The following is a 24,407-nucleotide window of genomic DNA, read 5'->3' on the forward strand; positions in this document are numbered from 1 at the left end:
CTAATCCCTCAGTACTCATTGTGAATCCAGTAGTGCTGAGGTAAAAAGAACATTGTAAGATTGGTTTCTATATGAGTGAATTTAAGCCCATGGAATTGAGCAATAGACCGTTATCACGGTGCAGCCATCTTGAATTTTCCCCATTGATATCAATGTAACCAAACCGAGGCTGGAACAACAAAATAGTCTGGTTCCTCTTAGCGCAAAATGATTATTAGCATTCATTATTGTTATTCGATACAAGGAACATGGTCAAGATGGATAAAGGTCTGTCTTAACTGCTTGAGGATGGACAGGCCTGATACTTCACCATGCCCCCTGCATGGGCCCAATTTCATAGAGCTGCTAAGCACAGCAATTTGCTTAGCATGAAATTTTTGCCTTGATAAAAATAGGATCACCAACCAAATTTCCTCGTGGTTTTCAGGATAAGCAAACAACAGCTGACTACCAGTAACAAACATTATGCAACACATGGCAATTTGGCTGGTAATCCTGTTTTTATCAAGGAAGAACTTTCATGCTAAGCAAATTGTTGTGCTTAGCAGCTCTATGAAATTGGGCCCTGGTCATGTGCCTTGGTGCACTTGAAATACTCCAATAGAAACTTACAATTTCCTCATAAGATGCCCTTTACAAAGGAGAAAATGGCTTAGTGTCCTTGCCCTAGTTCAAAAAACAAAACATACAGTCCTGATAGTGCTTTGCCTTTTTAAAATAAGCTAATATTGCCAAATTAAGTTATAAACTTAAGGTGCTGCTTACTTTAAGAAGGCAATTTGCACTTTCCATATTGGCAAACATTGCTTGGTTGACAATAAATTTGCTTGTACAAATGCTGTGTTTGCAAACTCAGACTTCTCAGACTCCTTCTTAATCTTGGAATAACACTATTTTTTAGGAAATTTCTAAATTGTGTATAAACTATTGTTTGATTTGTGAAAAACCAAACAGTGTAATCAGCACACTAATATATAAAGATGTTTTGAGGTTGTTTTGTTTTACGTGGGCAAAGCAATTTAGAGGCTGTTGTAACTGAATCTGTCTAGGTTTAAGGACTGCAGAGCTGAAAATAAAGGTAAGGAAATGCTATAAGCCACTGAGGTCAACCAGTGCCCCATAAGACTGAAATAAACCAGTCTGATTAAGTTTGCTTCTCCCGGTAATTCATTTAATTGAGTAAGCTTATCTGAAAAGATGCCGAAAATCATTTTGTACATGGTGTTGCCATGACAACATATGCTTATTAAAAACCCCAACCGGTACTTATGAAGTATTTGTTACCATGGAAACAAAGAGATTTTCTTTCTTGAAGATGAGAAAACAGTTCTTTTATGAAAATGGGACTCGGTCAACATATAATATGTTTGTGCAGTGAGTCTTGGTAAGAAATGTGTATAATGGAAAGATACTGATGGTGTACAGTTTAGGCTACACTGGTTTTTAACTATACGCCCTGCCTGTAGCAAGGTTGCTTGTGGATTTCGTAGTAATTGCTAATAAACAGTATGTCCATACATAAATTTCATCAATTTAGGGTATAAAAAACTTTGTCACTCAGCCTTTATGTCTTTGCTTTGTTAATTTAAAGGCACCAGACACCATTGGTAATTTTTAAAGACCGGTCTTCTCACTTGGTGTATCTCAACATATGCATAAAATGGGGAGCCGTTTCTCACAATGTTTGATTATACCCTTGCTTGTTACCAAAGTAAGTTTTTGTGCTAAACATTAATTTGAGTTACATTGCTGCCGTTTAAATAGTATTTTAAAAATCTTTAGCTAACGTTATACAAACGGCACAGGGCCTATATGACCTGTATATATAATATCTACCGACTGTGCAAAATAAGTTCTCTAAGATGGGTAGGTAAACAGTTATTCCCTGATTGGCCCTTTGCCGAAACACTTCTAGATTCAGAATATATCCTTGTTATTTTGTTTTGACAGAACTCCTGATAAAGATAAGCATTTGCTTGATTGGAATATTCCACATTGATTTCACTCTTTTGTCATGAAAGAATATTGCTATGGCTACTATCACAACGAGAGCTTTCTGATCAGTATTATATTTATATTTGGACTGGAAAATGGGAGCGAAAATGAGACACTCCAAGTTGCTACTTTATGCTAATTATCATTTGCCATTCTGCCTGTCTTTACTTCCATACAATCTATCTGTTTCCGATTGTCCATACTTATACAGGGGTAGATTTTACATTGTATTGTATGAGAATCCTGCACATTAAGTGCATCCCGACGGTCTAGCCATTCCTTTGATATGAAGGATGTTTACGAGTCCTTACCGGGAAGATCCGCCAGTCATTAATGGACTACAAGATAGTTATTTTCAGCCTGGAACTAGTGGCTTGGTCCCAGGACAGACCCGTTTAGCAACTTAATCCTACACCAAACAGGAGGACTATAAGAAATGTTGAACTGTTCTCAGCCAATGACATTTAGATGGGTATAAAGCTGATATAGAAGAGCTGTCTTCCAGAATGGTATACTTGAAAGTACAACAGGGCTGCTTGGGACCCCAATACTGCAGTTTTATAAACCTTTAAATGTCATGATGCCTCCATCTTGGTCATGTTCCTCGTGTCCAAATAACAATAATGTATGCTAATAATCATTTTTCAAATAGGATCGCACCAGACTATTTTGTTCTTCCAGCCTCGGTTTGGTTACATTGATATCAATGGGAGACTTTCCAATGCTAGGTGGCAGCAGACTCACCAGGTAAAATTCCACATGTTTACGTAATTCTGAGAACAATGGCTTTACCCGGTAAGTCTGCTGCCACCTATCGTCCCAGAAAGTCTCCTATTGGAGAAATTCAAGATGGCTGCACCATGATGAAGGTCTATTAGGAAAACAAAGTACCATGACCTGTACTCGAATGGGCTGATAATTAACGGATAATGGTGTGCCCATTTATGGACAGAGCCCACCTGAGAAGGTTATCATTGGTCAGATCCCTTGGTCAACCATATTTTTTTCGTCTGTCTCACGTGTACTACATCTCTTACCTTTGTCATTCTCTGATTGAAAGCTAACATTGAACTAGGGTGCGTTATTTCTGTAAGCAAGAACAGTTAGTGTCGTATTTACAGGAGTAACTATTTCTTTCCTCCATACCATAGTTAAAAAGACTGAACACTCTACACATGGTATGATTGCCTCCTGTACGGAGTTGCAATATTTTTGTTCAATTAACAAAAAGGTTTCTATTTAAGAAAACCAAAACAACTTGTACAAAATAGACATGAAATCTCTTTAATAACACATTCACAAACTTCTAGGAACCCTTCTAAACAGCCTTTGACTACTCCATGTATACACTAACGCTGTACTCTGCGACCTTGCCTCAAAACCAGTTGGGAATTATTAATTTTTTAATGAAGCTGTGAAGCGTCCATTAATTATCCATATTGGAATCTATTGTAAATATTTGATTGTCGTGACAGTAATACATGGTAAAATAATGGACGACACGTGATGAATGTCCAACTGACAAGATCTGTGTTTTGGGTATATATTATAATATTTAAAAGCTGACATTTTGGCTCTGTCCTGATTGTCTGACTTTCAATGTTACCCACATGATCGTGCTTTATGTAGTACGAGGCAAATATCAACGATAGATCATACAACAATTATAAACATGAAACCGATAAACTATGACTATAATTCAATTTGAGAAGAGAGCTTGCATCATCCTGGGTATATACATCAGACTTGTTTTGTGATGTGTTGAACCAGCACAACGGTGGGTGGAATGGAATCCCAGTCATGCCTCTTCATGTGGCGAGTGTCTTGGGCAGGATACCATACGTTGCTCCTCTCCAACCAGGTGTATAAATTGGGCTTGAGAGTTGAATGGTAATCAGGATGGTAATGTTTGGTGATGATTTGACAGTTTCTTTGTACTTGGTTGTGTGATGTTGTAAAGCAATAGGGAATGAAGACATTTTTAGAGAAAGAGTACACATCATAGGATGATAACACACAAAATGAGATCTTTATGATCTCAAGATTATTTTTTTCTAAAGTTTTGTTTTCTGTGTGAGAAATGAGCAGAATTTTTCGCTTTCAAGAAAATGTGTGATACTAATTCACGACTTTTAAAAACATTGGTTCTGTCCTGCTGGTCATTATTCATGTGAACTTTTTCAGTCCAAATTGAAAAAATACTTGATCATGCTGGGGGACTGAAATACGTCTTGCCTGCTTTCATGATGGAAGAACGTTTGCTATTTTTAATGATATTGGTACAACAAGGTCCATGTCCTGCAGTTGTTGCTTTGTGAAACTCTTTGGGGGTAAAATGGTGTATAGCTGTGGATCAATAAGCCAAATGTCAGAAGTAATAGGGCCAGTTGGGCACCATTTGATGTTTATTGAAGTGGGAAATAAAGGCTCATTGTTACCTTTATGGCCATTGACTAAGCCCACAAGCAGTGAAATGGCTTTTGTTGTAATGATAACAAACTCCCCATGTCGAGATTCAATTATGGATCTGATGTGATTCCCTGGAAGAAAAAGAAACTCCAAGGGATCCCAAAATACCAAAGCCAGTAAACAACTGGTAATGTAGCCATTAGGCCTTGGTATGTGGTGCTTTTATGTATCTCAGATGATATCAGTCTGTATACCTTAATGGGGTGCGTTCGTTTAGCTTCCCTGGGTCAACCCCGGTCTGCCCTGGTACGTTCGAATAGCTTTGACGGGGCTCACCCGGGTCAGCCCCCAGTGCCCTGCTTGTAGAGTGGGTCACTTGGGGGTGACCTGAGGTGCATGCTGTCACCACGAGAGGGTGAGTGTGATCCTTCAATTAGCTCTTGCCAGGGGCTCACCCGAGTGAGCAGTGCAGGGTCGACCCGGAGAAGGTTATCGAACGCACCCAAAGACACTGGACACCTTCGGTAATGGTCATAGACCAGTCTTCTCACTTGGTGTATCTCAACATATGCATAAAATGACAAACCTGTGAAAATTTGAAATCAATTGGTCAAAGAAGTTGCGAGATGACAATGAAAGAAAAAATACCCTTTTCGCCCAAGTTGTGTGCTTGTAGATGCTTAAAATCGAGACCTCAAAATCAAATTTTGAAGTCTCAAAATCAAATTTAAATATTTTAGTGAGAAACAAGTTCTTTCTTGAAAACTATGTTACTTCAGAGCATGGAGGTATTTCTACCTCCATGCTCAGAGGGAGACGTTTCTCAAAATGTTTGAAACTAACAACATCTCTCCATTGATCCCTCACAAGAACGTTTTTATGCTAACAATTATTTTGAGCACTTACCAATAGTATCCAGTGCCTTTAAAGCCATTATACCCTTTCGGTACAGAAAAAAAAAAAAAAGTTCACAGATTTACAAATAATTTACAGGGTTTACAGAAGGTACTGGTGAAAGACTTCTCTTGAAATGTTGTTCCATGAAATGCTTTACTTTTTGAGAAAACATTAAAAAAATATAAATTCTCGTTAGCGAGAATTACGGATTTATTTTAAACACATGTCATGACACGGCGAAACGCGCGGAAACAAGAATGGGTTTTCCCGTTATTTTCTCCCGACTCCGATGACTGATTGAACCTAAATTCTCACAGGTTTGTTATTTTATATATTAGTTGTGATACACGAAGTGTGGGACTTGGACAATACTGTTTACCGAAAGGGTCCAATGGCTTTAAGCACAAATGAACATGAAGATACGTGAACAAGCCATGAGAATTTATTAGATTATTCAATGTACAGCCTTGTGTTTTCATTGTTAAGACCACAAGACCATTCCACATGTACCATGCGCAGCTCAGCGCAGAGAAGACTTCCAAGTGATTTTATTATTGTCATGTTTGAACAGGATGCATTGAATCTCGTAGACAATTTGAGGACAAAGGCTATTGTAATGGCTTAACAATAAGGAAGAACCTCTTGTGTATTATGATAGGCACTTATGCATAATTGGACAAGCTGTTATATTCACAGCCTGCAGTGTTGTCCACTCAAAACAATTTCTAACAAATGTGTACATTTCTACATCGTACTTTTCTCAATGGCACTTGCAAGAGATACTGAAATGATGGATGTTTTTTTTTGTTCAAATCTCGAAATTTTCTTGAAGATGAAATATATATCCTTCACAACTTGGGAACTATATTATATTATAGGATATTAATTTCCCAAGAAAGTTGTCTAGAAATAACTAACTGCCCCTTTGTATCATAGTAAACTTAATTTTTCAGCTTCACTTGAAATGATGGGGTTGTTGACGTCATTGTGGTAAACTTATGGTATAGGCTTCAATTTTACTCAGGAATGTACTGCCATCTTTTAGTTGGGAAATCTTTGGGTTACATCTTTTGTCTTTTCACCAAAACAAACTCCAGCATTTGTCTTATGTAAAAGGTAGTCCTATTCAGGTTTTATTTGACACGTTTCTCAAGTTCTCTCTTTTCATTATGAATAGACTAGTTTCCCTTTAATCGGTTTGGTTGTAAGGTTGAATGGGAATAAAAACAATGTTAATTGGCTGAAGTTTAAAGGCACTAGACACGATGGTAATTACTCAAAATAATTGTTAGCATAAAAAATTATGTTATTGGTAATGAGCAATAAAGAGCTTTTGATAGTAAAAAACATTACGAGAAATGGCTCACTCTAAATACAGTAACATAAATTTGAGAAAGAGGTAATTTCTCACTCAAATAATACGAGGCCTGAAGCCTTTTATTATGCATCTAAAAGCAAGGGTGTTTTCCTTTCATTATTCTCTTGCAACTTCGACGACCAATAGAGCCAAAATTTTCACAGGTTTGTTATTTCATGCATAAGTTGGGATAAACCAAGTGAGAGTACTGGTCAATGTCCCGGGCAAATTAATGATAAATCTTGCGGGATAAAGTAAGGAGAAAGAACTGACTGAAACACTTGTTCCCTGAACCGAAATTGTATCTGGAATGTTTACAATGATTGGTTTTCACAACTGGCAAATTTTCCTCGTTTATTTACATCCTGGGTACATGTGTTGTTGTTTCACTTATTTGGTCATCTACCAATCAGTTGTGATTATTCCTGATTTAGTTTGATATTTGTCTACCCAGTGGGTGTCAAGGCCTCACCAAGGGAATTCTCTTGTGCCATCACAGACCCAGCATGATTTGCACCTTCTAACTGCTCTCTGTGAACCACGTTCTCGCACCACAAGCTTTGTGCAGTGTTTAACAGCGCCACATTGCTCGCCAGTGTTTCCTGAACACCATGGTTTCACACTTGCTGTTTGGCAAATCACAGTCAATTTGTATTGTGGCCATGAAATAAAAGAAATGTTACTGGGAAACAGCCTCTCCGTTGACTTGCGCTCTTAATTGGGGTCATATAATGATTAGCATTTGTGGTGTTCTCACACACCACTTGTTGTGCCATGTTTTGATATTGAGACTGACTTTGTAAGCTTAGTGGAGGGTCTAGCAGGGGATAACTACTCCCAGCTGATAAGGCTGAAGCTATGGCATTGTATAACTGACCTGAAATAACCTTTCTGCACAAGGTTACGATTTGCATTGGCAGATCCAAGACTTTGACAGGCACCAGACTATTCATGGAGAAATCAAAAGGCGCATCCTGTACCATCCACGGAGGTAGCTTCGGCTAAGTGCTGTTTACACCAATTCCCAAAACGGAGACTGAGTTGTCTCAGCGGAAACAGATTACTAGACAGAAACACTTAGTTTTGCTTTTTTAGTTGAAAAATCCTGCTTAGCAATGCAGTATGTTGTTTTGCTTTTATTATGTAAGGGATCCGGGAACGCACTTTGTTAACACGCTGAAGCTTTTCTTTAAGAAAAGTACTGAAAGCTTAGTATTGTCTGTTTAGTTGGTCTTAGTAGTTTAGCTTTAGAACATTGGTCTGAATGAGCTGTCAGACTGGACATATTTGACTTAATGGCTTTAATGAAAAGGTTGTATGAACCAAGGTTTCTGCAGTCTTATTAATGAAGTGGAGCAATAGTCTTGCCTGCCTCCAGGCTACGGAACTACCTAGAGCTAAGAGGAAGGAATGGATGAGGTAGTCATGTTCCCACAGTACATAGTCAAATCATACAAAGACTTACTAATGAATGTGAAGGTTACTTTTATTACATACTCGGATCACTTGAAACAAAAATATTTGCATATTTTACGCGAAAGTTTGTTTTCATGTTTTCATTTTTAGAGATATTCCAAATTTTTCTGATTTACTTCCAAGCACTTGTCAGTTGTTTTCTTTCCTTTTTCCTCATCCGACAATTTTTTCCCCCATTGTTGGGGGGGGGGGGTATTTAAACTCTCACTGGTCCACCACACCCTGAAAAAAATTGATGTTACAACTTATCAAAAAGTGAATTAGAAATAACCAAACTACTGGAAACTTCTATGATGTATTTCTTTTGAGAAAATATACATGAAAGACATCCACAGAGTCTGCCTGAACGATGGTGTTGAATTTAGTTGTGGCTCATCTGAATACTATTATATAGGAGTAGGAGTGTGGCAGCATCAATCATTACTCACAGCGCATACATCAATGCACCGCTGGGCTAAATGTGTACACAACGGAATCTGAATTATGTGAATTTGAGACATCGTGGAGAAATAGCATCCTGTAATTGTCAAGTACTTGGCAGGATTGATTATCACTAGTCTACATCAAGATGTAACCTGTCTTTTTAACTGACCCTTTAGAAGAATTAATACCGAGAAGTTCATCTCAAACAATTCACTTCTTGATTGAGCTGTGAGGATGTTTTAAGTCAAAATCTACATCCCTATTAAAGCTTCAAATGTGATGAACACATGTAGAATGACGCTTGTAAGCTAAGATTTTAAAACACGGAGAGTGTAGACCAATGTCGTATTACTGACCATCAGAAAAGTCAATGTTAAAAACAAATCGCTTTTTTTTTCTCTCTTGAAATTTAGGGTAGGCGGATCAAAAGAATTACCTGAAAATCAATATTCAGTTTTAAAAATACATAAGATATCTAATATTTTATTATAACAAAACGAAAAATACAAAATCCAAGCTGGCCAAGGCAGCAAGATTGTCATAATTCCTAACTAAAATACAAAGTTGTTCTTTTAAACCGGGGCAGGGGCACTGCGGCCTTTAAAAACAAATGATTTTGAAGACCCTTGACCTTTGAATATCTGAATATTTTAGGCATTACTTTGTTCTTCAGAAGTTGTTTTATGAAATTTTTTATCATTGACTATTCTGAATGGGTCCTTTGTGCTAGCTAGCTGAGATGTTATTTTGTGTCTACTCAATGCAGTATATACGGCTCAACAAACAAACAAAATGAATAGGGGTTAACGTGTCAAGAATTCTATTTTAATAGATTTCTTGTGATGTTGAGTACTTTCCAAGAGGAAACCTCGCCAGGACCTTGCACAAAATAGACCTTATGATGTCACAGGATAGAATAGTGTTCATTGTGCATTGTGTCGTGCATTTCAATTGTTTCATTGTCCTTTCAGTCACAAGATGGTCACAGAATGACGTCAGTGCTTGAAGCCATTGGACACTTTTGGTAATCAGTATTGTTCAAAGGCCCACACTTCGTGTATCACAACTTATATATAAAATAACAAACCTGTGAAAATTTAGGCTCAATCGGTCATCGGAGTCGGGAGAAAATAACATGAAAACCCACCCTTGTTTCCGTACATTTCGCTGTGTCATGACATGTGTTTAAAATAAATCTGTAATTCTCGCTATTGTTTTAATGTTTTCTCAAAAGTAAAGCATTTCATGGAATAATATTTCAAGAGAAATCTTTTACCATTACCTTCTGTAAACCCTTTAAGCTATTAGTAAATCTGTGAACTTTCTTTCTTTCTTTTGTGTTCCGAAAGTGCATTTCAGTTGTTTCATTGTCCTTTCAGACACAAGATGGTCACAGAGTGACGTCAGTGCTTAAGGTCTACTTAAGAGCATTTGGCTGTCAGTACCAATAAAAATATATCCATGGCTACAGGAAAAACAATTTGGATATGACCAAACTATAGCAACAAACAACGGGAGAGGCGCTGGACACTATTGGTAACTTATGAAAAAGTTAGCATAATTTTTTTTGGGGTAACAACGATTGGAGTGCTGTTGATAGCATAAAACATTGTTGTAAACTCCCCCGAAGCCATGTACATTTTGAGAAAGAGGTAATTCTCACTAAAATATTAAAATACTTCAGGCCCAATGTCGATGACCAATTGAGTCATCCTGTTCACAGATTTAATATTGTATGCATATGTTGGGATACACCAAGTGAGAACACTGGCTCTTTGACAATTACCAAACGTGGCCAGTGCCTTTAAAACCAGTGCTATGCACAGATAATTCTTCGCAGTGTTTTGTTTGAATGGTCGTCGAATCTTGTAGTCTGTTGAAATGTAACCAAACCCAATGGAAATAAGCGCCACGAGATCCAGCTTGACGCTAGCCAGGCAAGAAGTTCATTTCAAACAATTTGTTGCATTGCTTGAATTGAGTTGCACTCTGCGAGTGTTTTCATTTAGGGCATACTTCACCTATTGCACTCAATCAGGCTCAAGAGTTCAGACTAGAAGCACTTGCCTCCAGACAGATAAGTGTGTAAGAAAATTATTATTTGCACTTGCATATTTTATATTTTGGCAATCAATGGTATGGCGTTGCCGTGTCAGGATAACTTGAGGATGATCCAGGAGGAGGAAAGATGAGGGTTTGAAATAAACACACTTCTATGACCTTTTTTGAAATGATGGCGTGGGCTTGGTCTCAGGATTAGGCTCTGTAAATGATTTTGAAAATGTGTGCTTTCAGATAGGGCTTTAAACAGGCGGACAGAGCCAGGAGGGGGGCCCAAGTTGAAGGACCATTTGAAGGAAGTTTAGCTATCACTGTATAAAGGAATGATCATAACATGTTTGAAAAGTGTCATTTAAGCTCTTGGGGTTTCATAAAACATCATAGTTCAACATGATTTGATAGAATTATAGATGTTAGTTAAGAACATGCTCATTTTCATTGGACGTTTACAAAAGGGATATAAGCTTTTGGCACCACAATAGAATGGAATAGTCTTTTTTAATACCAGCTTTATGCCCATATTAAGCTTTTAGTTACAACACAGATTTAATATTTTTTTCCTGGTAATCATTTATACTTTATCATGTATTGAAATTGACTTGATCAATTATTCAAGCAAATAAATTCATCTGGATTGATGATAATCATGGATTATTAGGGTTTTTTAAATTTTTGGTTTTTGGTATTATTTTAAATTTGTATTATCTTCGCAGACAGCACTTTCTAGGAGTATCATTAAAATATATTGTATCCGCTTTTTTTTGAAAAGGAATGGTTCAGACATTGATAAGGTATTGTTACGAGGCTTACCATGTGCAATTCAGCACATTGAGTTCCAATCTATTCCTAGGCTGAACGGTATGGAAGTTCCAAGGGGGCCTTTACTCTATTTATTTTTTAAAGGATCGTGGTACTTTTTGTCACAAAAAATACAATGTCCACAGATTTACATTTAACTTACACAGTTTAAAGATAGTAATAATAGAAGGCTTCCCTTTAAATATTACTTGCTGAGGTGCTGTAGTTTTTTAGAAATGTGTAAATGTCATGAAAATATGTTTTACATGCTAAAATATAAAAAAAATCGCACTGAGACAAAAGTTATCTGCCTACAAAGGTACCCAAATCCTTTAAAGGCACTGTACCATAAAATAACAAGCCTGTGAAAATGTGGGCTCAATTGGTCATCGAAGTTGCGAGAAAATGATGAATGAAAAAACACCCTTGTTGGACGAATTTGTATACTTTCAGATAGGAATAAAAGTCTTCTAGGTAGAATTCTTTTAATATTTTAGTGAGAAATAACCTCTTTCTCAAAAACTACGTTACTTCAGAGGGAGCTGTTTCTCACAATGTTTTTACTATCATCAGCTCTCTAATGCTCGCTATATTTGTTTTGAGTAATTACCAAACGTGAACCTTCCCTTTAAATGAAAGAGCGATGAGGTAACACCCTTAGCAACTGAAATGGTCAAGCTTTCAGATTTTAGGACATAGTCATAAAACTGTCTTTAGATGTAGACTTATCATTAAGTTGACAAGAACACTGTAAAAACATTAATAACATTTCCCTTCCGGCGGCATAAAGACTTCATCTATGATGACACACTAGAGTAAGGACATACTCTATGACGACAGGAACCACACTGTTATTTTAAACCGCAATAATTTTAAAATTCTTGAATAAAAACTTCTGTATTGTCTGCTTCAAGACATTGCCAATGTCTTTTGACAAAAATAGATGTTTTTTGAGCATATTGAAAGTTCAAAATCTTAATCACAAAGTCACATCACAATAGAGGTTTTTTCTGCATAATTTTATGGTTACCTCAAGCATGCCTCAAGCATGCACAAAGGATGTCTATAGTACCCAAAGACAGACATTGCATTCTTGGTTCTTGTAAGTAAAATACTATTTTATATATCTGCAATTCATTGCTTATTCATAATAAGTTTTGGTTTTCACTTTGTGTTCCAAGTGACTGTTCCCTTCCTATAGTTGTTTACAGCTATCGCAGCTATTTGGTTGTTTATTGGATAAACAACCAAGACCACATGATTCTTGCCCCCCCCCCCCACCCCCCCCCCCCCCCCATACACACACAAATTCTGTGGTTCAGATAAGAAGCCATCTTCGGTCCAAACCACATTGCAATGCAGGGTACCAGATTAGACTGTGCACTATGTTGTGTGACATTTGGACCGAAAATTGTTCTCTCAATACAGCAACTCTCTCAATTCACAGCTCCAGTTTCTTTGAGAGCAAAAGTCATCTGTGTTATCCTCTATAAACGATATGGGAACGAACCTCACCCTAAATAGAGTTGAAAGTATTTAATTCAGTCACTCTGAAAAGAATTGTCCGCCATATGGCTCTTTGCAAGAGTGGTGTTGGACAAAACGAGAGGTTTATTCACTCTTTTACATTAAAGACTCTGGACACTATCGGTAATTGTCAAAGACCAGTCTTCTCATTTGGTGTTTCTCAACATATGCATTAAATGACAAACCTGTGAAAAATTGAGCTCGATTGGTCGTCGGAGTTGCGAGATAACTATGAAAGAAAAAAAACATCCTTGTCACACAAAGTTGTGTGCTTTCAGATGCTTGATTTCGAGACTTCAGATTCTAATCTTGAGGTCTCAAAATCAAATTCATGGAAGATTACTTCTTTCTCGAAAACTACGTCACTTCAGAGGGAGCTGTTTCTCACAATGTTTTATACTATCAACCTCTCCCCATTACTCGTAATCAAGGAAGGTTTTATGATAATAAATGTTTTGAGTAATTACCAAAAGTGTCCACTGCCTTTTAGAGAGTAGTCTCATCCTGTACATGTGTTTACATTACGAAGACACCTGGATAGGATAACATTCCAACAGACTAAACGCTCTCATTGTAAAGAAATAATTTCCTGTTCATTGAAGAAGCGTGAGGTAGTCACATTCAAAGCTTTGTTCATTTAGTACTTGCCATGTTGGGCCATCTGTTTTCATTCAAATCAACTTGGTAATTACAAGGGCCTTTAAAAGGATGTGGTTAAAAAAACACATAATTAAAGGCACTGTACACTATTCTTAAAATATTTGTTAGCATAAAAACTTACTTGGTAACAAGCAATATGGAGAGCTGTTGATAGTATAAAACATTGTGAGAAAGGCTCCCTCTGAACATGGAGGTAGTGACGTAGTTTTCGAGAAATAAATTATTTTCTACGTATTTGATTTTTAACCCTCAGAATTAGATTTTGAGGTCCCGAAATCAAGCATCTGAAAGCACGCAACTTCGTGTGACAAGGGTGTTTTTTCTTCCATTATTTTATCTCGCAACTTTGACGACCAATTGAGTTCAAATTTTCACATGTTTGTTATTTTGTGCATGTTATGTTGAGATACACCAAGAATACTGGTCTTTGACAATTACCAATAGTGTCCAGTGCCTTTAAAAAAAGAAAAATATTAAAGGGAAGGGTGTCCTGTAATTTATGTGAAGATAACCACTTTTTTGTTCTTTCTGGGTTTAGTTTTTGTGGTTAAAGTTGATCCTCTTAGAAGATATTCTGGACAAAAAACAAATAAGTTTCATCGAAACAAATATTCCAACGATGTGTGTGGCACAATATGATGGTATTAATGATGGTATTAAAATATTTTGAGTACCTGTATTTATGTCTATACATCGAGGACAGAGGGAAGGGGGGGGGGAGTATGATGTTGACAGTCATTTAGTTTCAACATTATATTTACTGGCTTGAAAGCCAGTGGCTCCTCATTTTATTCATCCCAAAATAGAAACCGGGTTTATTTGTCAATTTGTGAAAATAACTTGAGGGTCTAGTTAAACTGCATTGACATTGGGCTTTTGCGTATGACGTTGGGTATGGGAATCAATATTCACAGTCTCTTATGATTAAAGATGATACAGCGTTGCTTTACTCCTGAACGTGGATCAAGTGAAAACTGCGGTATTAAAAAAATCCCAATCTAAAAAGTTGTTATTTATGTAAATAAAAGGTTTTAGTTTTGAAATTAAGTAGAAAGAGATGTCCTTTCTTCCATGAATGAAGCAACATTACAAAAAGGAGAAACTATCACTTTGTAGTTCTGGACGCTATATTAAAAGTACACACATTTGAAAATATATCACTTGCCAGAAAATCATGTAATGCTAATTATTGTTACTGGTTCTAATCTTTGTTGAAGGCACTGACTAGACACCTTTGGTAGTTGTCAAAGCTTCTCAGTTGGAGTATCTCAACATATGCATAAAATAACAAACCTGTGAAAATTCCAACTCAATTGTTTGTTGAAGTTGCGAGAGGATAATGGAAGAAAAACACCCTTGTCGCACAAGTTGTGTGCTTTCAGATGCCTTGAATTCTAGACCTCAGCTGAGGTCGCGAATTCAAATCAAATATTTCAGTGAAAAATTTCTTCTTTCTCAAACACTCTGTTACTTCAGAGGGAGCTGTATCTCACAATGTTTTTTAGTATCAACAGCTTTCTTTTGGTCGTTACCAAGTAAGTTTTTATGCTAACATTTATTTTGAGTAATTACCAATAGTGTCCAGTGCCTTTAAGATCAGAACTTTGTCAATATTGATTGTGATTTTTATTGTGACCTTGCACTTTGCTGAACAATTTTAATTGCCAAGCAAGAATGTAAGAACGATACATATCATTAAGATGAAACTTAGCTATTTGTGAAATGGAGCCCAGGTTTTGCCAAGACTACTATTTACCAATATTATTATATCCAAGAAAATCCTGCCAGTTTTCTTGTCTTGGTTGTGCACGAGACAGCCAGACAGTTCTCCATTAATAAGCCATGCTATGGGTTTCTATGACAGCCATTGTAGTCAATACAAAAGTACATGTGTGCTTGTAAATCCTAAATTCATTTATTCATAACAAAAAACCTAATCCTCTGAAAAGTACAATTGAATTGTATATTTCGAAGAGAGGTAAATTATTCAGCCAACTGAAAGATATTTCGACAATAGACTGGAATATAGTATTTTTTTAATTAAGTTGTGATTATTTGTACATTGCTTTCCAGAAAAAGAGAAAAGTTGTTTCATTTGGGAGTTGTAGTGAAATTTTCAGTGTATATAATTAAATAGGCTCTGTGATACTCAGTGCTAATTCAATGAGGGAGGAGTCACTGTTATTAAACTTCTTCATTTTCAAATTTTGGGAAACCTCTGATGCAAGACTCCTTGGCACCTGTGTTATTATCCTCATATAGAAAGGTTTGCGGTAACACCATGTAAGGACTTTTATCTCTAATGAGTTGGGGTGGTTCTGAAAAGAACCGTTGGTTTCAACTCAATGTTTTGATCAGTATGCTCTGATCGTCTTCTGGAGAAATATCCAGTCTTTTATTATTTGAATGAGAAATGACCTCTTTCTCAAAAACTATGTTACTTCAGAGGGAACCGTTTCTCTTAAATATTTTATACCACCAACAGATCTCCATTGCTCGTTACCAAGTAAGTTTTTATGCTAACAATTACTTTGAGTAATTACCAATAGTGTCCAATTCCTTTAATATATTTACAATTTTAATAGGTTTATTACCACCATAAATCTACCGAAAGACTATAGAAAGACATAGTTGTTTTTCGGCGCAAACAAATTTGGAGAACAAAGCAAAGGTTCTGTTTTGGGGAGCCCTAACCAACAAGCCTAAGGGCAGGATTTCATGAATAAACATCATTTCTCAATTAGAATCTGACTAATCGGGGGAATAAAAAAAAAAAACTTTTTGAAATCTGTGACCCAGAGAAAATGTGACTTTCTTGTGGTTGTGAGGGAACCGGTGACTGGCCTCTAATGACCATTGTTGGGGCATTGAATTGACTTTCTGAGGAAAGTCTCTGTAAAGACGATTCTGTGCTCAGAGTTTGAGAGATTGGTTTGATAAAATATGTTTTTCCATCAGGGCCCAATTTCATGAGCTGCTGAAGCAGAAAATATTAATTTTACAATATTGTCCAATGAGCAGAAAAGAGCAGGATACCAGTCAAATATTGTTCATGTGACATGGTGGTTAAGCTGGTAACTTTATTCTGGTAAGCATACTTGTTATGCTTAGCTACTTTCTGAGCCTGGTGTGGTTTGAATGACCTTTGTGACTTATAAGTGATGTGATTTACCTTGCTTAACAACTGTCTTCTATGTAAGCAGAAAAGAGCAGGATACCAGTCACATTTTGTTCATGTGAGAACAAATGAAAAGGTTTTGTTGCTAATGCTTAGCTACTTTTTGTGCCTGCTGTCGATTTCACCAAACTATTCCTAACTTAGGATTAATCTTAGGACTTAGGACGGGTTCAGTTCCGTATCCATATACATAGGACGAATTGAACCCATCCTAAGTTAGGACGGGTAACTCGTCCTAACTCGAGTTAGGATTAATCCTAGCGTTTTGTGAAATCGGCTGCTGGTGTGGTATGAATGACCTTTTTGACTGTGAGCAGTGATGTCATTTACCTTGCTTAACTAGAAGAAAAGAGCGGGATACCAGTCACAAATTGTTCATGTGACATGGTGGTTAAGCTGGTAACCTTATTCTGGTAAGCATAATATTGTTATGCTTAGCTACTTTTTGTGCCTGGCTGGGCCCAATTTCATAAAGGTGCTAAGCACATAAATTTGCTTAGCATGACATTTTTGCCTCGATAAAAACAGGATTACCAACCAAATTTCCGAGTGATTTTCAGGATAGGCAAACAACAGCTGAACAGTCACGAACAATATGCAACAAATGGAAATTCGGTTGATAATCCTGTTTTAATCAAGGAAGAAAGTTCATGCTAAGCAAATGTTTGTGCTTAGCAGCTCTATGAAATTGGGCCCCAGGTGTGGTATGAATGACCTTTGGGACTTAGAGCAGTGATGTCATTTACCTTGAGTGTAACATGGAACCCTCCTCCGTAAACAGCAGGAAACATCCTCTCTACTTTACATCAAGAAATGTTCATCAACAACACACCCATCAACTCCAATGAAAACCCCCCTCTAGCTTAGCTTTGATCTTTTCCAGTTTCCTGGAGGAGACTATTGAGGGAAAAATACACTGAGGGGTTTGCAAAAAAATAAAGTGGAGACATAATGTACACACACCTACTGTACAACTTGTCAAGAATCGTCACATGCTTCAAATATAAACGCATTCATTTTTGAAGTCTTTGCTGTATGATTTGATTAACCTGCCTTTATTTGATCAGTGACTTTACAAGGTTTTGGCTAAAGTGCATTGCTCTACCAGTGTCAACGTATGACAAATTTGATGTAAAAAAAGGAAATTGATTTTTGATGGCTTCATAACAATTTATTGTGCACGATGTGTGGGAACATTCCAGTTTTTTTTATGATTGCTATTGAAGGCAAACAAATAAACCAGTGACCATGAAGTAACATTTGATTTAAAAGGCAGTACAACTTGGCGTGTTTGACAGCTTTACCAATAAAGCCAATAATATTGCACACACTGGATAAACAATGTATTGAATGGATGGGCTTACCGAGCTGTGTTAAATAGGATTGGAGTTTGGCGACAGAGTACTGGGCAAATTTTCTCTATAGCGGGGCTTACTAAGCACATCTGTGTGTGTTCTAATAATAAGATTTGATGAGGGTGTTGTTAATATGCCAAGAGCAAAACTAGGGAGTAGTGGAGGAATATTGAAAGAACCCAGAGGCCATCTGCTTCTACAGCCAGCCATCTACCTCCCCCCTCTCAAGAAACAAACGCTATGTGGTCACAACCACGCAACCTGGCCTGTGGATGTTATATCAGTAGCTTACTGCCTCCCCTACAAACTCTAAGAAACACCAGGGTATATTATCACCAATCCTCAAGGCACGGTAGCTTTATACTTTATGCAAATATTTAGCAACACTTACAATTTATTGTTTAAAATGACAACAAACTAAACTGAAATACTAAACTGACTAAAGAGATACGTTTTTGTAAATTTGAAAGAAATGGGCCTGGCAGAAACTAGAAAGCATTAGACAATATAGGATCTAAATCTACCCCAGGACACTTCTAAATAGTCTTTAAAAATTACTCAAGTTCAGAAGAGAAAAAATACAAGTTGCTGTGTGCTAAAAAAATACAAGATAAAACTTTGGTTGTGTGACCATCAGGTGTGCATCACAAACACCCCTATTTGGACATAATGGTAGAGTCCTAGTGCAATCTGTTAGGGGCCTTAAGACATTTACCAGGTGTGTTGCATGGAGTGAGGATATGTCCATATCATTGCATGCTGGGTGAGGCCACTGTGTAGGCAAGTCTTTGTGGGGCAAGCGGCTAGATCTGTAAACATTTCCACTTGATTACAAGTTGGTGTAGCTGGGGGTGGTGGTTTGACTGTGGGCATTTCATGTCTCATCTATTGCTAGGCCTAGGTAGATGCAGGACACACTAGATCACGCCTGGACATTTTAAACACAGGCTCTGTATATAATTGCCATCATAGCTAAGAAAAGCATCCCCTACATCAGAATTCCAGCAGTCTTCCCTGGGAACTGTGGACCGGAGTAAGTTTGTTGCCGAATTGTTAGTGATTGCTAGCCGGGCCGTCATCAAGTTATAATCAGAGTGTTGTTTGATGAGATTGGCAGTGGGTGACTGGAAGCATGCTGCAAGCTAGGATATGAATACATTCAGTCGACCTAGTTGTATGCATCAGGCAATAGGACGAGGAGTTGAAGTGATAATCATCAGTGAAGGATCTGTTGGATTGCTCTATGCTTGTTTCTTAAGTGGATCATAAAATCTTCAAGTACGCTGAAATATGATGAGGAATACTGTCTTCACAGTCGTAGTAGTTTTGGCATTGTCTCACGGTGGTAAGTTTGTTTCTTCTCATTTTGTGCATTTGTTGGTCAAACTTTCTTCCTCCATGATCGGAGCAAAATTAATTCAGAACTTTATCCATCTTATTTCCTCTCTTATTTTATGATAATCTGCACTTATAAAGAAGACTGTGTTTGTTTTTACATTGAGGTAGGTTTTTGATTGGCAATAAAGCAGTTTTCTTGTGTCTTTTTTATGAAGATATCTTCAAGTTCACACCCCATATTAAAAGACTTTGAGTGTGGATTGATTATTTGACAAGTTCTTGAAAAGAATGGATGTGAGTGTTTTACTCTTTTAAGATTAAAGATAGAAGTAGTGTTGATTACAAAAGAAGATAGTGGTGAAGCATAGAGGGTAGTAGTTGCGATAACGTAACCCTCCGTCGTCGGGAGGAGGGATACGTTATCGCAACTAAGATGGTAGCCTCCCGATGAACTCACCAACAAAATCCTCAACAGCAATCAAGTCAAAAGTTCCATCCAAATCAGATCCTCTTTATTTTTACTTCAATTCAGCTCAATTCGATTTTTGCTTCCCTTCAAAATGTAAGTGATATTAAATAGAGGAAACGGATAGTATTTATAAAGATCAAAGTTTTAAAATGATTTGTAAGATGTTTGTTGGCTTGCGGACAATTTCTGTTTTCCTGTACTAGATTTGATTTCTCCACGAGTCAAGTGTTAAAAATGTTCCCCAACATTTCACGCCACATATATCAGACACTTTCACAACGATTTGCTTTTGTATCGCTGTCGTGCGAACCGCCTCAGTTGGTAAAACTCCAAATCGTACCATGGAGGTAGATGGTCGTACGTAACAACCCTACTACTTACTATAAAGAAAAGATTTAAGGAAATTCTACTTAACACATCAGGGGCTTATTTCATAGGGCTGCTTACGCACAAAATTTTGCTTTTAAAAGCAAAAAAATCCTTGCTTAAAAAAATCTTATTACCGGCCATGACTCCACTCAATTGTTATGCTAAGTAAACAACAGCTAAATACCAGTCACAAGCAATGTAAAATGGTATGAAATTTAGGCCAGTAACATGTGTAAAATAAGCGAGCTATTTTCATGCTTAAGCAAAATGTTTGCTTTTAAAGCAGCTCTATGAAATTGGCCACAGGGAACTTAGCTGAAAGGTTTCAAGTTTACAGTCAAAGTGAGCATCCCATCACGTCCACACACAAAAATGACTCACAATGAAATAACAGTGTCAGGTACATCACAGTGATTAGCATTCATTACACAAATGGCTAGTGTGGATTAGTGGTGTTGTTTCAGCCATGCTGTCATGACACAGTTCATATTATTGGGATTTCTTTGTCTTGAAGTATCTGTCTGGTGATGATATACACTGCTTTTGTAATAGGAACTGAGCCGTGCCATAATGTGGCTTTTGTTATAAGCTACCACCAGCACTGTTTATTGCACAGGAAGTAGTGTTCTTAAATCTCCTCCATCACTTGATAGTCAGAATCTGTTGTCAAGGACCAATATATTCCTGTTGTTGTGTGGAGACTTAACACTTGCTAGACAGAAAGCTGATATGACTAAATCATGTAATGAATATGTTTACTCCAACAACAATGGAAAACAAGTTAATAGTAATTTTTTAGCAATAGACACACCGGAATGGGACTCAAAAATTCATTTTGTGAGTCTTCTGGGAGTCTATGCAATGTGTAGACAATTTCCAAGGAATCAAAGATCGAAAGAGAGTCTCACGTTTAGTATTAACATTTTTTTGGGTTAAAATATCTGCTCCTATTGATTTGTCAGGAAAGACAAATATTGTTTGTCACAAATCATGAGGGATAGAACTTTCACTTCAGGAAACATAAAAATTTATTGTTTGTACTGGCAGAACTTAACTCCAACTCAGAAATACCAGATTTTGTGGGCTTTTTTACTCTGCACAAAAGCTCAGCACCCCCGGATCTGAGAGAAGTAGTCAAAATTAACTTCCGCACGTCAGTCATGTCGAAGCTTTATGTTTACTGCATGTACTGACTGTGCTTAATGCGTATGATCTAGGTGCTGCATGTTTGTCTGATAATATAAAGTGGTAATGGAGAGCTGTTGATAGTATAAATCATTGTGTAAAACGGCTGAGCCCTCTGAAGTAATTTAGTTTTCAAGAAAGAAGAAATTTTCCACTAAAATATTTGAATTTGATTTCAAGACCTCTGAATTAGACTTTGAGGTCTCGAAATCAAGCATCTGAAAGCACACAACTTCGTGTGACAAGTGTGTTCTTTCATTATTATCTCGCAACTTAGACCACCAATTGAGCTCAAATTTTCACAGGTTTGTTAATGTTATTGATGTGTTGAGATATACCAAGTGAGAAGACTGGTATTTGACAATTACCAATAGTGTCCAGTGTCTTTTAAAACTTCATTCGGATCATCACACTCCAGAACTAAACGTGTAATTCGTCTACCAGCATGTTGACAATCCACGTGTTTTTGTCATGTTTGTTCCAACCAAGCAGCGTCGGCTACATTTCCTTAATAAAATGAAGTGCATTTGAAGTGATTGTTAGTGACACCCTTTGAAGTTCACCTTTTGTTTGTGCCAAACTTGGTCAATACGTTGAACACCTCCACTCGTTGAGTTTGGAGTTGACTTAGTTGAACAATTTTCATTATCTTTTCGAGAAGTTAGGAGATATTTATTCCAATCAAACCCGGTCATAAAGTACAACATACAAAGCATAGATCCGGATGGCCTCTCAGAGGAACATAATTTTAATTATTTCACACTTTCATCTGGATTATAAACAGTTTATAAATGAACACAATAACAAAATTTGAATGGTAAACGTAACAAATGCCTCGTAAAGTAGTAAATGTAACATTCAATGTTTACATCCGATAATGTGTCAAATGTTGCTCACAAGGAAGCCTGAAGCACCAGGGTTTGTCAATTCCTTTAAGTGATAAATTTTCAACTAACGTTTTCCAAATAATATTTGTTATGGCATGAGATTGGTAAACATCAATATTTTCAAAATGAAGAAGGAAAAAATGTCTGTTACAAAATGTCATCCTTGTTTAAGTTAAATATGAATGGTAAAGTTAAATATGAATCTAATTTTTTTTCAGTGCCTTATAAATATACCAAGACAGTTAACAACATACCAATTTAGATGATCACTTGTTTTTTTTGTTGTTTTTTTAAGAGCATCGCTTTGAACGAAGCCTAAAATTTTAACGCTTCTTGCTTTATACCCTCGCAGCAACACACTGTCTCCATGCATTAATCACTTCCAGAAATCTGGTCAAACTGTTATTTTGTAGCAAAAATTGCCACTAGAAGCTATATTGGCCAATGTCTGAAAGAACACTGTATATTTGACAGAATTGATTGATGACCAGTTACTGTAGTTTAGGCTGTTGTTGGACGATTATTTTTCTTCTGGAAAGCTTTTTGAGGATGGATGTTCAGTGTTGCACACCGCCTTGTTCCAAATTGCTTTCATGGAGTCTCATTTTTATAATTCCATTGATTTGTGGGACTAAAATATCAGGTAAAGAAGTTTTATGTCAAGTTCTTGTTGTAGGGATGAAACAAATTTATGTCTTTTTTTAACCATGCTTGAATGTTGAATATCCATGGAGTTTTTTTAATACTTTATAAACAGGCAGGCATGAAGTGTTTCTGCTCAACTGTTGTGTTTTGGGAAGATTTCTTTACATTTTCTAAACTAAGTCCTTTTACTTTCACATTCCTATTTAAAATAGAGCACAACAATTTGTTATAGTGAATTTTTATCAGTTGTTCTTCTTAAAAAGGTGAGTGTGATGATGAAAGTCACAATTGAGTTTGTGATATTTCTTTACTGTTGAAATTAAGAATGCTCTGCTTCCTCTTTGTAGAATATGTCTTGAGAATATTACTTTAGGTCTGATACTTCCGTAGGGCAACAGAGGCAATTGCCCCTTATACTTCTGACCAATGCCTTGGTGCCCCTTGAAAGTATAAATGTGTACTTTCCCCCACCCGATATAGAGATACACTTACTTAGGAAAGTTGGCTTTGCTTTACTCATGACATATCAGACCTATCACATTGCTGGTTAACAGTTAGAGCTGGATGGCAAGGTTGTGAAGTAATGGAGTTAGAACTGAGTATATCTTTTCTACACAACAATGTGGCATCATAATAAACCCTAGCATATTGAAGATATTGAAACACCGATCTGTATTCTGCCACTCAGTCAGAGCAAACACCCAGTCATCATGTTACTATCGCTCCAAGTGTTTATTAGTGTACATTGTATGTAGATGTTTACACCATTCTGCAGTTCAATCATCGTGGACAGCAACTTTCACTTTGAGGTAGAACATATAGAGTGGCTATGATCGCTGACTCACAGTCACAGCTCCCCCCTAAACTTCCCCAACATTTACCATTGTTGAAATTATATCTTTGTTCACAACTTTATTATTTCAAAACTTCCATTACTATTGGGAAATAAATTCTAGATTACACAACCATTTTTGGTTGGACCATGGAGGTAGCATGGTTTGACAAGGCTTCAAGCCAATGCTTATGGTTGACTTCATTACACACCAATGGCATCCCAAGCAAATACCAGCACACTCAACAGCCTGGTATCCCACAAATCCAGTGTGTATCAAGCTAGCTAATTGCATCCTTCCCTCTTCTGTATCAACATTCTTGTGGGATTATCCCCTCTTTGATCTGTATTGGGATTTCATTCAAGTTTGTATAAGAAGTAGTGCAAACATGTTTCAGAGGATTAAGGAGTGTATTTGTGTAGATTCTGTTATATCAGTAATGATGGAGTTTTGTACCACTCCATGCTGATTACTCACATAATCCTAAACCATTATGACAATAGAGGAGTGCTTAGACCTTCATAAAGATGAAATAGGATTACATG

The 24,407-nt window shown here is 36.9% G+C and overlaps 1 protein-coding gene across 2 annotated transcripts in view; it reads left to right on the plus strand.

Annotated features, from left to right (window-relative positions):
- The window catches only part of LOC139951334 (roundabout homolog 2-like), a 286,406-nt gene that overhangs the window by 178,921 nt on the left and 83,078 nt on the right, over positions 1 to 24,407 (plus strand). Inside the window, exon 1 of one of the 2 annotated variants that reach the window (XM_071950187.1) lies at positions 18,939 to 19,481. The exons of the other annotated variant lie outside the window; for it this stretch is intronic. Coding sequence (XP_071806288.1) covers positions 19,427 to 19,481 — 55 coding nt within the window. The 5' untranslated portion in view covers positions 18,939 to 19,426. Of the gene's footprint in view, positions 1 to 18,938; positions 19,482 to 24,407 lie in introns of those variants that run through there. 2 annotated transcript variants of the gene reach the window in all.

The sequence above is a fragment of the Asterias amurensis genome, chromosome 19 (assembly GCF_032118995.1).
Source record: "Asterias amurensis chromosome 19, ASM3211899v1".
Lineage (NCBI taxonomy): Eukaryota > Metazoa > Echinodermata > Asteroidea > Forcipulatida > Asteriidae > Asterias > Asterias amurensis.